At 42.1% G+C, this 12,999-nt stretch overlaps 2 protein-coding genes across 2 annotated transcripts in view; both read left to right on the forward strand.

Annotated features, from left to right (window-relative positions):
- akap10 (A kinase (PRKA) anchor protein 10) overlaps positions 1 to 1,258 on the forward strand; it is a 12,730-nt gene extending 11,472 nt beyond the window's left edge. Inside the window, exons 10-11 of the mRNA XM_016668388.1 lie at positions 7 to 106; positions 200 to 1,258. Of these exons, the coding sequence (XP_016523874.1) occupies positions 7 to 106; positions 200 to 205 (106 nt within the window). The 3' untranslated portion in view covers positions 206 to 1,258. The remainder of the gene's footprint in view (positions 1 to 6; positions 107 to 199) is intronic.
- A 1,316-nt stretch (positions 1,259 to 2,574) lies between these two features.
- lhfpl7 (LHFPL tetraspan subfamily member 7) overlaps positions 2,575 to 12,999 on the forward strand; it is a 129,288-nt gene continuing 118,863 nt past the window's right edge. The window contains exon 1 of the mRNA XM_016668280.1: positions 2,575 to 3,463. Within this exon, the coding sequence (XP_016523766.1) occupies positions 3,101 to 3,463 (363 nt within the window). The 5' untranslated portion in view covers positions 2,575 to 3,100. The remainder of the gene's footprint in view (positions 3,464 to 12,999) is intronic.

Genomic DNA, 12,999 nt, shown 5'->3' on the forward strand with positions numbered 1-12,999 from the left:
TTTCTTTATGAAGGCCCAGGAGGAAATGGCGTGGAAGATCGCCAAGATGATTGTCAACGACGTCGTCCACCAGTCGAACCACGACAGCCCCGGCAAATCCACCAAGGTACAGAAGCCGCCGCAGGATTCTCAGTAGGAATGTGTGTGTGTGTGATGGATACAGATCATCCGCTAAGTGTTTTCTTCTGTCTGTGTGCAGCTATGACCCCACTGAGGAACCAAAGGACAGAAAACTCCCTGCAGACTCTGACTAAGTCTGTCGGCTGGATTTACGCCGCAGTGAAATGCTTTACCTCCCCCCTCAAAACAAGAACAAAGAATTTTATCTCCTCCCCGTTCACCTTATGCTTGTGTGTGCGTGGGCGTGTGTGTGTGTGTGTGTGTGTGTGTTGCTGTCAGTTCGGGTGTGTGTTAACGCATGGACCGAGACAAAAACTTGAAGTACTTCAATCTTCTATCTCCAAAACACTATGAAGATGCACATGAGGGCCTCGCATTAAGACACTCCTGTAGGAAAACATTCAGCACGTGTCCAGCAGCAGCATTTTGATACTACGGTTTATTGCTTATCTTGGACCTATGGAGGATTCCACTAGGACTTCATTAAATTCACTCCCACACAGCACCTTTTTGTTTTTAGAAGCATTCCTTGTTTTTTACGTGACTTCCTCTCGCCTGGGTCTACCACTTAGAGCCAATCAGCAAGTTTTCGAGTCGTAGTCACAGAAGCAGCGTGGAGTTGTTTACTAATTTTAGCCGTCCCGCCCTGGCCCTTTGTGTACTGCAGAGCGTCTCGCGACTTGACTGTGAATCAGGCAGGCGAAGAAAGAGCGGATCCTGTGCTTGGACTAGGCACCTTTACTGAACGATAGAATAATACTCCAGCTATGACAGAAAACTCCAGACTCCACGTCCTTAAGGTTCTATACATATATAAATATATATATATATAGATATAAATTCTGGTTTATCCCTTGTATGAATATTTGTCTTTTTTTTTTTTTTATTGTGATCTTAGTTTTTATACACATAAGCATTGCTGACCCAAAACTCAGTAATGAATTGACTGCTAAACTGGAAGGTGTGCTCATTTATTTTTATTTTATTTTTTATTTCTTTTGAGCCTTACCTAGATGTGGAAAGGAACCAGAAAAAAAAACTCTTGGTACCATGTACCACTGTTTTTGACATGTATGTGTACTTGATCTATAATATATTTAAAATGTGTTTGATTCAAATACAATTATTATAAAACATGTGGGTTTTTTTTTCCTTTCCCTGTTTCATTGTTTGAATTGGTTAGTCAGAACTGCTCTTTTTAACAGAATGCTTAGTTTCATTTAAAAAAAACAAAAACATTTTTAAATATTAGCTATTTAAAAGCAAAAGCATAACAGTGGTTTATCATGTCTGACCACATGGGGGCAGTGTTGGCTGGACTGTCATGGGGTAAAGCTGGAGAAAATGCATTATTTTACTTCTCTGGCTTTTTAAATATTGGATCCAGGATCCATGGATTGTAAAGACAAGGTAAGTTTATTCATGTAGCACAGTTCATAGAAAAGAAAACAAAGTAGAGGTATTAAAATATTTGTAGAGAAAAGATACTAATTTACAGATATTAAAGGCATAAAACCAAAACTTAAATTGCTGAAAGAAGTTTTCTTTTTCAGAGTAAGAAATTGCAGTTCAGAAATGGTAGACCTATTGTGAGCAAAGAAACTTTTGTTAAAAAAACAAAACAAAAAACATCCTTTTTCAAAATTTCTTATTTATGTTTAGCATTAAAGTTTTGGTTTATACTTCAGGGTTTCATACCAAATTGGGGAAAAGATTGTGGTGTATTTTGGTCTCACTTCATTGAAAGAGGTTCCATCTTTACCAGGGTTTGACTCCAATATTGTAGACTAATCCAAAGTATTTGCCTGTATATCTTATTTTTCCCATCTGTTTATTTTCCATACATATTTTTTCACTTGTAATCTCTTTCAATAATTACTGATTTTCAGCCACCAGCATTGGCTGTACTGCAAGTTGAATCCATGATTTAGCTAACAGCTAGGATGTGGGCTCATCAAATCTATTTGATGATCATTTTCAAAAGAAGCAAAACATGACTCAGCAAAACAGGTCTAGAAACTCGTCAGTGCATCAGTGAGATTGTTTTGTTTTTTTTTATACAATGAAATGTGGGTATTCAAGCTAAGAAGCAACTTTAATATGATTAATTTTGCCACACTTTCCTGAAAGTCATGCAGTGTGAACTCTCAAACGTGGAACTGTTCGGCTACAACCAGGCAGAATTTAAGAAAACACCTTTGAGGGAGAAACTTTTACAAATATGCTAATGAAGAGGAAGAAAACCACTAACGAGCTGCTTTAATGCCTCATGTGATGTCACAAGAGGCTTGTGTATTCTAGTTGGTTTTCGAAAGTCACGATTTTATCCTGATTAATTTACAACTAAACAGAAGTACAACGACCATGACTCGTTGTTTTATTTGAGATAAGCAAGTGATTTTACGGAAAGACCTAGCATGTAGCTTTAAAGCTGGATTTCCTGGAGCTCGCGCCACCTTAGCGATTAGATTTTATTTTGAAGGTCCCAGGCGGAAGCTTCTCCGTTACCAAACGCCAACTTAGCATTGTTGAGACTCGACTGAGGCGAGTAGTGCGAGCAAAGTAAGGCGCTGTCGGTCCTGAGGCAGAGGCAGCATCCCGCGGGTAGACGGGGGAAGAGTCCACCTGTGTCTTCAGGTGTTTTCGCCGCTCCTCCACTTCCACTTCCACTCCCACTCCTCCACTTCCAGTTTATTTTTTTGTCTGTGCAAACATTTAGAGTGTCACATTTCGCATTGTGACAGCCCGAGCGAGCGGAACACCTGACTTTTCCTGCATCTTCAGCTTCCACCAGCTCTTTTATTTTTTTTATTTTATTTTATTTTATTTTTACAGACCAGATGTCCTGGGGACTCGCGGAGCTGCAGCCGCTGATGCCCATCACCACTGACCGCATCCCTGCTTGTTGCTCATGTAGTGCTGCTGGACAGAGGGAGGAGGACAAGTTGAAGTCTCGCTCCTGAAAGGCGGCGAGCTCCAAATGCATTGGCTCTTGGGCCGGGAGAAGAAAGAAGACGAAGCCGGGTTCGGGATCGGTCTGGGTCTGTCCTCGGGTTCTCTGCCCCAAGCCACTGCCACCATGTTCAGCTGTGTGGGCTGCTTCTGGGTGCTCCTGTCCTCCGCCCTGGTGGCCGTCTGCAGCTTCAGCTTCATATCCCCCGCCTGGATTGTTAAGGAGCAGCTGAGGAGCGGCCACCAGCAGCATCATCAGCACCACGGCGCCAAGGACTCGGTGAGCTTCGGCTTGCTGTGGCACTGCTCCGAGTCTCTGGATCACATGTACCGGTGCTACACCTTCGGGGGACTGGGCAAATTTGCAGAGATCCCCTCCAGCTCCTGGCAGGTAACAAGGCATAACACACCCTGACTTGTGGTTGGAGGCGCGGCTGCATGCGTCCATGGACAGGTGCGCAGTAGCTGTGTGTGTGTGTGTGTGTGTGTGTGTGTGTGTGTGTGTGTATATATATATATATATATATATATATATCCCAGCTACACCTTCTGATCAAGAGGGGGGGAAAACAACTTAAAGTCCTGATTTTTTATCAGTTTATTAATATTTATTGAATCTCCTGGTTAAGATGTGTAAAAAGCCTTAACTCCTTTTTCTACCAAGGCTAAAAAAAAATAAAAATTAAAAAAATTGCATCAACATAAAATCACGCTGAACAAATGTAGCAGAACGACATGATGTAGATGCCTCTTTTTCTCTCTTAGCCTCTGTTCAAAAATGGGAAAGACAAGAAAACATGCCATTCAACTGAGTGAGATGGCCATGTTAAATTTCAAAAGTCAGAAAAGGGTTTCGAGAAGACGGCTCCTCGCCTGAAATGAGCAATAAGTATGAAGCTGTTGCTAGGAGAGGACCTCTGGTTATCCTACCATCACAAACGTAAAAACACATGCAGGTTGCCTCACTTGACGGAGATGTTAATTGGAACAACGTGGTCAGATTGAAATAGGACGGAGTGTTTTAGCAGCAGACGTGGTGGATCTGGTGGGAAGCAGAGAGCGAATACGTGGAGGTTCTGTGGTGCTGTGAAGTCCAGGAAACCTGTTACGGTGCGTGGCATCATAAACCTTTTGCACAATATGAGAACAATTGATTGTTCTTTTTTTCTTTTTTATTTTTTTAGCACAATGATTCAAAACATTTCATGGTATAAAGAGGAATGGCCAAAGATGACTCTCCCCGTTTGCTCCACCCCAACAAACTATTTGAGGGAAAGTGTCAAGACAAGTTTCCTTGCATAGCATCCTAGCGACAAGGTAGTTCAAAGCGCTTTACGCCACAAATTAACCAATTATGAAATAAGCAGCAAAGATTACATTTAGTCAAAATCATCAAGCAAATGTACATCAAATATAGTGATCAATGTTCCAATTACTTCAAATCAAAAGCAGCTCTAAGCAGACGGGTTTTTAGCCTCGATTTAAAGGAACTTGGTTTTTCAGCATCTTTGCAGTTTTCTGGAAGTTTGTTCCAGATTAGCAGAGCACAGGAACTGAATGCTGCCCGGAGTGCTGTCCTAAAGGTAAAAATATATATTTTTTACATGGATGTTTCCTAAACTAAATTATTTTTTATGTGATTACAATCTTTCAAAAAAAAAAAGGCATACGAATGAATTTAAATCAATTAATTGAGTCAATTCTGTATGTGTTTTTTGAACATCTTTAAGGGGATGTTATTGTTATCCAAATTTCTCATGTGTGCCAGACTGAACCAAGCATCTCATAAAGCTGTGTGCTTCTCCTCCAAAGTGTTTTGTAAAGAAGAAAAACACACTCAGATTTAGGATAATATTTTGCCTTTCAGTCAGGCAATGCATTGACCAGGAAGCGGGTCTCCGGCACAGCACGCCCCAGACACACATATCAAAGCTGGGAGGCAGGCGGCTCTCTGATTCAGTGCTCTCCCACCCAAGGATTTCAAATTTCCTCTCCCGCAAATCCCGGTAAAGAGTGTCCAAGCGGATTTCAACAGCTGTGCGGCTTTATCACACGTCAGCTAGTGTCCTCGCAGGCAGGACGGCCGGGGATGAACATCAGCATCTGATCTTGTTCAGTTGAAATGCGTCTGCATTGGAAATGCACGTGTTAGGTAGAATATGAAACATGCAAGCCCTGACAGCAGGCTTGCAGGATAATGTCATTAGTTACTTGAGGCTGTTTTTACTCCATCTCCCTGTCCTCTGTGCTGAGCACACCCACCAGCTCTGGAGCTATGATTTATGTATGAAGGCAAATTAGCATTTGAAAGGGAAGTATTAATAAGTCCTGTTTGTGCAATTGTAGTTCAAACATGTTGGGGTACAAATAGACAAGTTTAATTCCTCGGTTTCTTCTTAATAAAGGAAAGTCGGAGTGAGGAGCGAGGTTAGCTGCTCCCACTGCTTCAGCACTTCGTTTTAACTTGGCTAAGAAAAAGACGAGCTTCGGTAAGATTCTCACAGTGCGATGATCTCGAGTGAAAGTAACCCGGTTTCAGTGTTAAAGCAAAGATTTCAAGCATAAATGTGCTTTCATGTTACACATGGAGCATAATCACCACTGTATTTTATACCATAGCAAACAACGAATTGCTGAATTGATCTTCTCTGTAAGTAGGAGAACAGAGATATACAGTAACAAGTAGGGGAGGGGCAAAGCATCAATATTCTCCACTAAATATAGCCGGAGAACACTGACAAAAGTTTTATTAGTCGTGGGACTAATAAATTAATTACACAGTCTATAATTATTAATTAATTGTATTTTATTCTAAAACTATCTATCTATCTATATATATATATATATATATATATATATATATATATATATATATATATATATATACACACACATATCCAGCGTCCCATCATTTCGTCTTTTGAAGCAAAAACTCCATGTAGCTGCAAGAAAATGTAGTGTTTTCATCCGTTGGTGTTGTTTGTGGACGTTGCTTTTGCGTCAGATTTAGAGGCGCATAGATTCCAGCCTGGGACTTTTGTATGTAAAAAAAAAAAAAAAATCTGAAATCTGCTTTCAGAACTTCCAACAAACTCACAAAAATCGAATTTCAAAAGCTTACGGTCATTTCTTTGACTTTGCGGTCCTGGGATCCCATGTCATTACCACCACACCGCCGTGCTTTAGAGTTGCTGTGGGTTTGATTGTTTGCTGATGACACTTTGATATATATGTTTATTTTATCCAAAAGTAGCACGATTTTGGTTCAACATTGCAACTTTGCAGAATGTTTATGAACTATTGAGATCTAATATTGCACATTGAATCTGTCCTGACCTTATAGACAAGACGCTTCCAGCTTCAGAAAAAGCAAATCTGATCTTTTTTTTTTTTTTTTTATACCAAAACCAAGCCTTTAAAAAATGTGTTAGTTGATTTTCAATCAAGCATGCAGGGATGTTTACTCTTAATCTTTCTTCCAACTCATCTAGAATCCATCTACCTGTTACCTCTCGGGGATTTTTATCTTGTGACTCATCCTAACTACCAACCGTGCTTTAGTTCAGCGTAACACACCGCTTTCAGCCCGTTTGGTTAAAATCGAGGGTGATTTAATTATCCAGCCAGCGTTCGGCGTGTCAATCCGTGCCCCTCCCTGTTACGAGCTTCGCTCTGCTCGGTGTGGTAGCAAGCGTGAGGTTGATGGAGCTGCTCTCCTGCACGGAGCGACTCGCGCTATTACGGCGCGGGATCCCGATCCCACCGCCATCAATAAAGGTGAAGGGGCCATTAAGTTTTCATCAGAAACACTTTATTACTCCACCACTCTTCGCTGACGGGTTTGGCCTTCTGTTTCCAACTTGTCAACAAACCGTGGTCCGAAGCGCAAAAAACAAACAAACAAGAAAAAAAAGAGGCTAGACAGCTCGTTGCACAGAAACACCAACTACTGGGTTCTGCTCGTGTTTGTGCTGGCGAAGGTAGACAGCTGTCAGTTTGAGGGCTGTTGTCTTCATGAGGACAGTCTGAGAAGTCGGGCCAGGACGGCGGATGGAGGACTGAGGCTCCCTGGGAGGCTGGCCTACTTGTGCCCTGCTTTCTTTCTGTTGTTGTTCCATGTTGTCAAAAGCTTTCTGCTTTTTTCTTTTTCTTTGGAAAGCTCTGCTGGGTTTCTGTGCTGCCGGCGTTGTGGAGTGCAGGGCAGAAGGGCAGAGACGGGCTGGCAGGGACCTACTGTCTCCCGTGTAATGTGACACGTTCACATTGTTGTTTTCCAGAAAGTTGTGGAGAAGTTTAAAGCAGTGGGTTGTGGAGATCTTGCAGAGCAGCACACAACTGCACACTCGCCTGGCCACACTTATCCATCTGTATCAGGTGTCTGCAGCCTTCTTTGTCCGCCCTACCGTGGCTCTTCAAAGCCAAATGAGACATGTTTTTGATTATAAAAGCAATAACAAAAGGTGATTTTTATTAAATATCTTTATAGATTACCTACAGCAGAAGGTCACCGATGCTGCAAGGCTTTTAGAAGTCATATCATGTCTTGTTGTTTAACTCCAAAATGTGTGGTTTATATTTTTAAGTGAGCTGGAAATCTCTCGTGTAAAACTGGAGAAATTTCTTTCAGCGCTCTTAGTTGTAGTGAATCAGAATCTCCATAATCGGCAATGCCAGGCTTTACACGGCATGTAGATTGGAAATTTGCCACAACAAAACCCTGATTTCTTTTAAACCAAAACGGCTAAAGAAGCTGAACATAATTAGCCTCTTTTTAGTTTCCTCTGCGGTGTTCAATGTCCTTATCAGAGCTGTAACTGTAAGTACTCCAGTGAATACTGCTATATTTATACGTGGCCTTGAAGACGTGGGTGTTTGCGTGAAGTGTGCGCGCTGCCAGGGCAGCTGGCAGGTGGGGCGTGTCACCTGGAGGAGGTGTGCTACTGCGACCTGCTGCTGGGTGCAGCGTGGCGGAGAACGAACGAGTGAACCTGCCAGCAGACGTTTTCACCTTAACCCGTTAACAGCTTCCGCGCCTCCGGCTGCTTCACGAAGCTGGATTAGTTTGGCCTCTACAGCTGCCAGCCGACACTCCCAACGCCAGCCGTAGCTGTGTGTGTGTGTGTGTGTGTGTGTCTAAGGGTCGGCTTGTTACAGCGATGAGTGGTGGCCTGGCTCCAACAGCGCCCACTGGGACGTGTTCGAGTCCAACCCCGTCTTTTGCCTGTCCGCGAAGAAACAAAAACCCCGCAGCATGTCAAAAAAAAAAAAAAAGCCGAGCTCCTGGGCTGTGGAGGAAAACGTTATCTTGCTTCCGCTGAAATCCTTCACCGCGCGAGGCAGAACCGGCGGCCCGTGTTGTCTGCGCCGCGTGCCAGGAAGATGAATTGTAGACGTTACTGGAGATGTTTCGACGCGCCTAATTGCCAGCTACCTATGAAGAACACTTACTGGTGCATAAACCATGCTAGACGCTCATTTCATCACTCAGTGAGCCAGAACTACTTTTAAGTAGGCAGATAACTCATTTAATGAAATTCACTTCTGAATCCTTTGGCAGCAGCACAGTCTTTGTGTTTGGCCTGATTCATTAAATCAATATGTAGAGAGGATTACGTTGTAAGAAATGTTTGGACGGAGCTGCATTCATCTGGTTTTATTACGCAACTTTTATTTACTGTCTTTAACGACTTTGTTTTGGATTAAATGGAAATGCTACATGTTACGTGTTATTCGTGTCCCTGCTTGGCTGTTTGGATGCAGACAGTTGGATGAAGGTTAAAGTGAGTTTCAGAGACGTGGCTCGTATAATCATCTACTTTAAGTGCATTTAAAAGATTTTCCACTCGTTTTTTAAACTGTGCTTGTGAATATTTTTGTTGTCTTCAAGATAATGGAAATGTTTCATAGTCCTAAAATGGTTTGTGGATGTGGGAAGCGCTATGCCAACATGGAATTTAACAGAAGCTAAAGCTAATGTGCTACATTCACCAGGGGCCAATGAGGCACCAGGTCATAGCTGTATCACCACCAACAGGATCAAATTTGTCCAACCTGCTAAAGGAAGTGATTCTTTGGAACAGACCTTTCAGTCATGGTTTCAGTTTTGTTGAGTGTTGCTAACTCTGTTGCTAATTTTACCTAATTGACCACAGTAGGGCTTCTGTCTGGGTACAGAATAAACGTCATTTGCTTCACCGCATCGTTGGTGGACAATGTGAAGATAAAAAACGAAAAATAAGAGTGTGAATATAAACGCATAGCTTGAAGAAGTCCTAACAGCCAATAAGCAAACCTTCAACTCAGGTGTTGAACTTTGTACATTCTGTGCAAAATGTCGTACTCTACCGTATAGAATATGCAATTTTCTTTTGTACATTTCCGTTGTGTCATCTCTCGGAGGACAGTGATCTTAAAGTTTTAAATTTGAGCTGGTGAAATCGGCAGGAACTCTAAGCATACTGATTCAAGCGTTAAAAAACAATGCTACTTCTCTGGAATTGTATCTTTTGCCTTAATAGTTTGGAAATAATGAAATATATGGGTTATAAATGCAGGCAGCTAAATGCCTCTGAGGTGGGATAAAACATCTGTATTTATGAGTGAATCAAAGATGTACAGATCTAGGATTTGGACTAATTACACTCGCCCAAACCCTGAACTGCAGGTGGCTCTAAAAATGGTCTCAAATTGGTAATGTAAATGATTTCTTGCAGTTGTGGTTTTATGTGCTTGTAACGCTCTACAAATTGCTCTTAAGAAAGTCCCAATCATCCCCTCTACCTCTACGTAAGCTCTCTGAAGACATTTTTTTTTAAAGCTGCTATAAGTTTCCAAATCTACACAGCTGTATACATTTTTCCACTGAAACGTAATCTAAATTCTGTTTTGTAGTTGGATCTTTTGTTATGTTGTTCACACTGTTTTGGCTGAAGCAGACTGCAGGATCAGAGAGCGGACGCTCCAGCTCGTTTGCTGCCTAATAACAGGATGATGAACAAGGCCTAGCCTTTATCTCTCTGAGCTGCATCGGAGAAAAATGAAGGGCCTGTTCTCCGAGTTGGCCTCCCGCTGGAGGGGGTGTGCCACACGATCTAATGCCGTACATGTCACACACGCAGACGCACCACAGGGGCGAAGGGCAACCTGGGATGCTTTCAGACAAGCATGTGAACAAGCAGAAAGCTTTGAAATCTCTGCGGACTCCAGTTTGCTCCTCACGCCTGCTGCAGCGAAGCGTCTCTCCGCCTCCTTTACCTCATAAGCCTCCTCTGCTGTAATGCTAATGGGAGTCCTCTGTGGTGAAACCCATTTGTGTGGAAGTGTGTCGAGCTGTTATGAATGATGTTATGGAGTCTAATGTTCCCCTACGCCCCTACGGGGGGTGGGGGGGAGGAGGCCACCGCTGTCCGGCTTGCAGGAGAGACACAAAGCTGACCTGTCTGACTACTTTCTCCCCCAACAACCTCATTCTGTGCAGAAGCTTTCTGCTAAAGCAAGTTTTTATTTATTTATTTTTTTCTTACAAGCATCTGAAAAGGTATTCACACTCCTGTACTTTTGTCGCATTGAAACCTCAACCTTTGTTGCATTTTATTGCAGCTTTATGCGATAGACTAACAGAAGGCAGTGCGTAATGGTGAAGTAAAAGGTTTTCATGTGCATTTGGACTGTCTTTACAAGAGAAAAATGGATAACCTGAGCAATTCTATTATCTTGAAATTTTAGCTTTTTTAAAGTTCATGACACAGAAATGTATGCTTGATGCCCTCAGTTGTTTTGTTGTGCTTATCAGTTCACTACTTCACGCAAAACACCTCTTATTACCGTATTTTTCGGACTACAGTATAAACCGCTACTTTTTTCCTACGCTTTGAACCATGCGGCTTACAGCCCGGTGCGGCTTTTCTGTCGCTTTTAATTCAACCACCAGGGGGCGCTTTAGCAGGAAGTGAATCACTGAAAGTCAAAATTGGAAATCAAAGAAGAAAGTGCTAATTTTCATTTAGAACAAGCACATGCTAGCAGCAGGCACTACGGAGAAATGTTTTCAAACTCATATGATGCAGCTGGTAAGTTGAAGGCTGTCGATCTGGCAGCACAGGAGGGAAATAGAGCCGCTGCACATAAACGAAACCATGGTTCGGCGGTCTGCTGCGTCCTTGTGGAAAACCGAGAGCGGCGGAGATACCAGCGGCTAATAGCCCGGTGAGGCTTAAATAGGTACGTTTCCAGTTATTAAAAAAAAAAAAAAAATAACTTTGTAGGTGTGCTCTGTAGTCTGGAAAATATGGTATTTTGACAGTCTTGTCAAGAGTAAGCAAACACTCGGCTTCAATGTTGAGAGTTCAAGATATCTTGAGTTGTGAGACAGAAGTTAAAAAAGCAGAGCATTTTGAACATTGCAAACTTGCAGCGAAAATGACTTTATATAGCATTAGCTGCCGTGCTAATGGCAACAGGGGTGGAAATATATCCTTGTGTATGTAGTAAGCAAAAATATCTTGTAAAATATATTTTTGGTTGTTATGATGGCATGTAATGGTAGCTCTGTTGTGTTCTCCTAACTTGTTCTTTTTGTAGACTTTTGTCTCTCCCCTTACTTTTTTACTTTCCAACATTTGTTATGAGTAACCGTGGCAACAAGGTGCAGTAGCTGATTAGCATCCCAAAACCTAGCAAAACTACTAAAACTATGACCCCAAATCCCAGAGGAGTTGAAAAGGAGGCATGTAGATCTCGTCCATCGATTATAATTCTTGTCTTTCTAACCACAAGGCCAGACAGAGATGACATCAGCTCCGACACTATGTTCAAAACAAAACTTGGAGTTGGTTTTAATTATAGTTTCATTATAAATTGTAGTTTCATACAAACTGGAAGGTTTTTTTTGATAATTTTTAATTTTTTCTTTTAATTGTAATTTAATTCCTACATGACTGTTGAAATTTCAAGCTAGCTGGCAGGTTGAAGGAAAGATGGCTGAAGATAAATAGAGACATTTCTTGGAAGAAAAGCTTTTAGTGGCTACTAAAAATATTAAACACGAAGTCAGAAAACAGTTAGTAAAGCAAGCATCATTTTACTTCCCATTCATAATCACAAGTTTACAAGGGTTTCTACTAATGAAGTACCAATAAAATACATTGAATTTGGCTGTAATGTGGAAAAATTGGAGGAATGTTTAAGGCGTGCAGCCTTTGTGTGAAATTGCTCACAAAGTAAAGTGCAAATGCATTCTGCTTTTACTGGGCGGGGAAGATAAAAGGATGATAGACATTGATGTGATGAACAGTGTCTGCTTTGATGCCGTAATTAAGGGTTCAGGGAGAGACGGCCGAGCGACGCCAGGGAGCAAAGAGAAACACAAAGAGAGACCTGGTGAGTTATTTCGATGACATTCTTTCTGTCGTCACCCAGCTGATCCCAAAGCAACTCAGTATCCACTTAAACCCCCCCACCATACACACACACACTCACACTCACACACACACACACACAAAGGGAGCCATCATCCGTTTTATTGTCATATTCCATTAATAAGCTGCCGGTCCTTTCAGCCGGTCACTATTGGAGACGCTCCACCTATAACGTTCTGCCGTCCTCGAGCTGAAAGAGGCAGGATGAGGCTGCAGGGGTCAAAGGTCGCATTTTACAAGCTTCCTGTGGAGCAACCTGTTTTGTCCGGTGTCCAGTTTGCCGCACCTGGCTGCTGCTTTATGATACAAACCCACCTGGAGGCCCGAGGCGGGGGACCACATATAAATTATCGGTGTTGTTGTTCGTTCACCTTGACTTACGCCAGGTTACGTAAATAGTTGTAAAAAAAAAAAAAAAAAAAGAAGTGGAGAAGTTGGAGCCAGACAGAGAAATGGATGTTTGGGCCACTGACAGCAAGTCTTGCATGAAATATGCTGCTAACTTATTATC

Source organism: Poecilia formosa, unplaced genomic scaffold (assembly GCF_000485575.1).
Source record: "Poecilia formosa unplaced genomic scaffold, Poecilia_formosa-5.1.2 Scaffold14, whole genome shotgun sequence".
NCBI lineage: Eukaryota > Metazoa > Chordata > Actinopteri > Cyprinodontiformes > Poeciliidae > Poecilia > Poecilia formosa.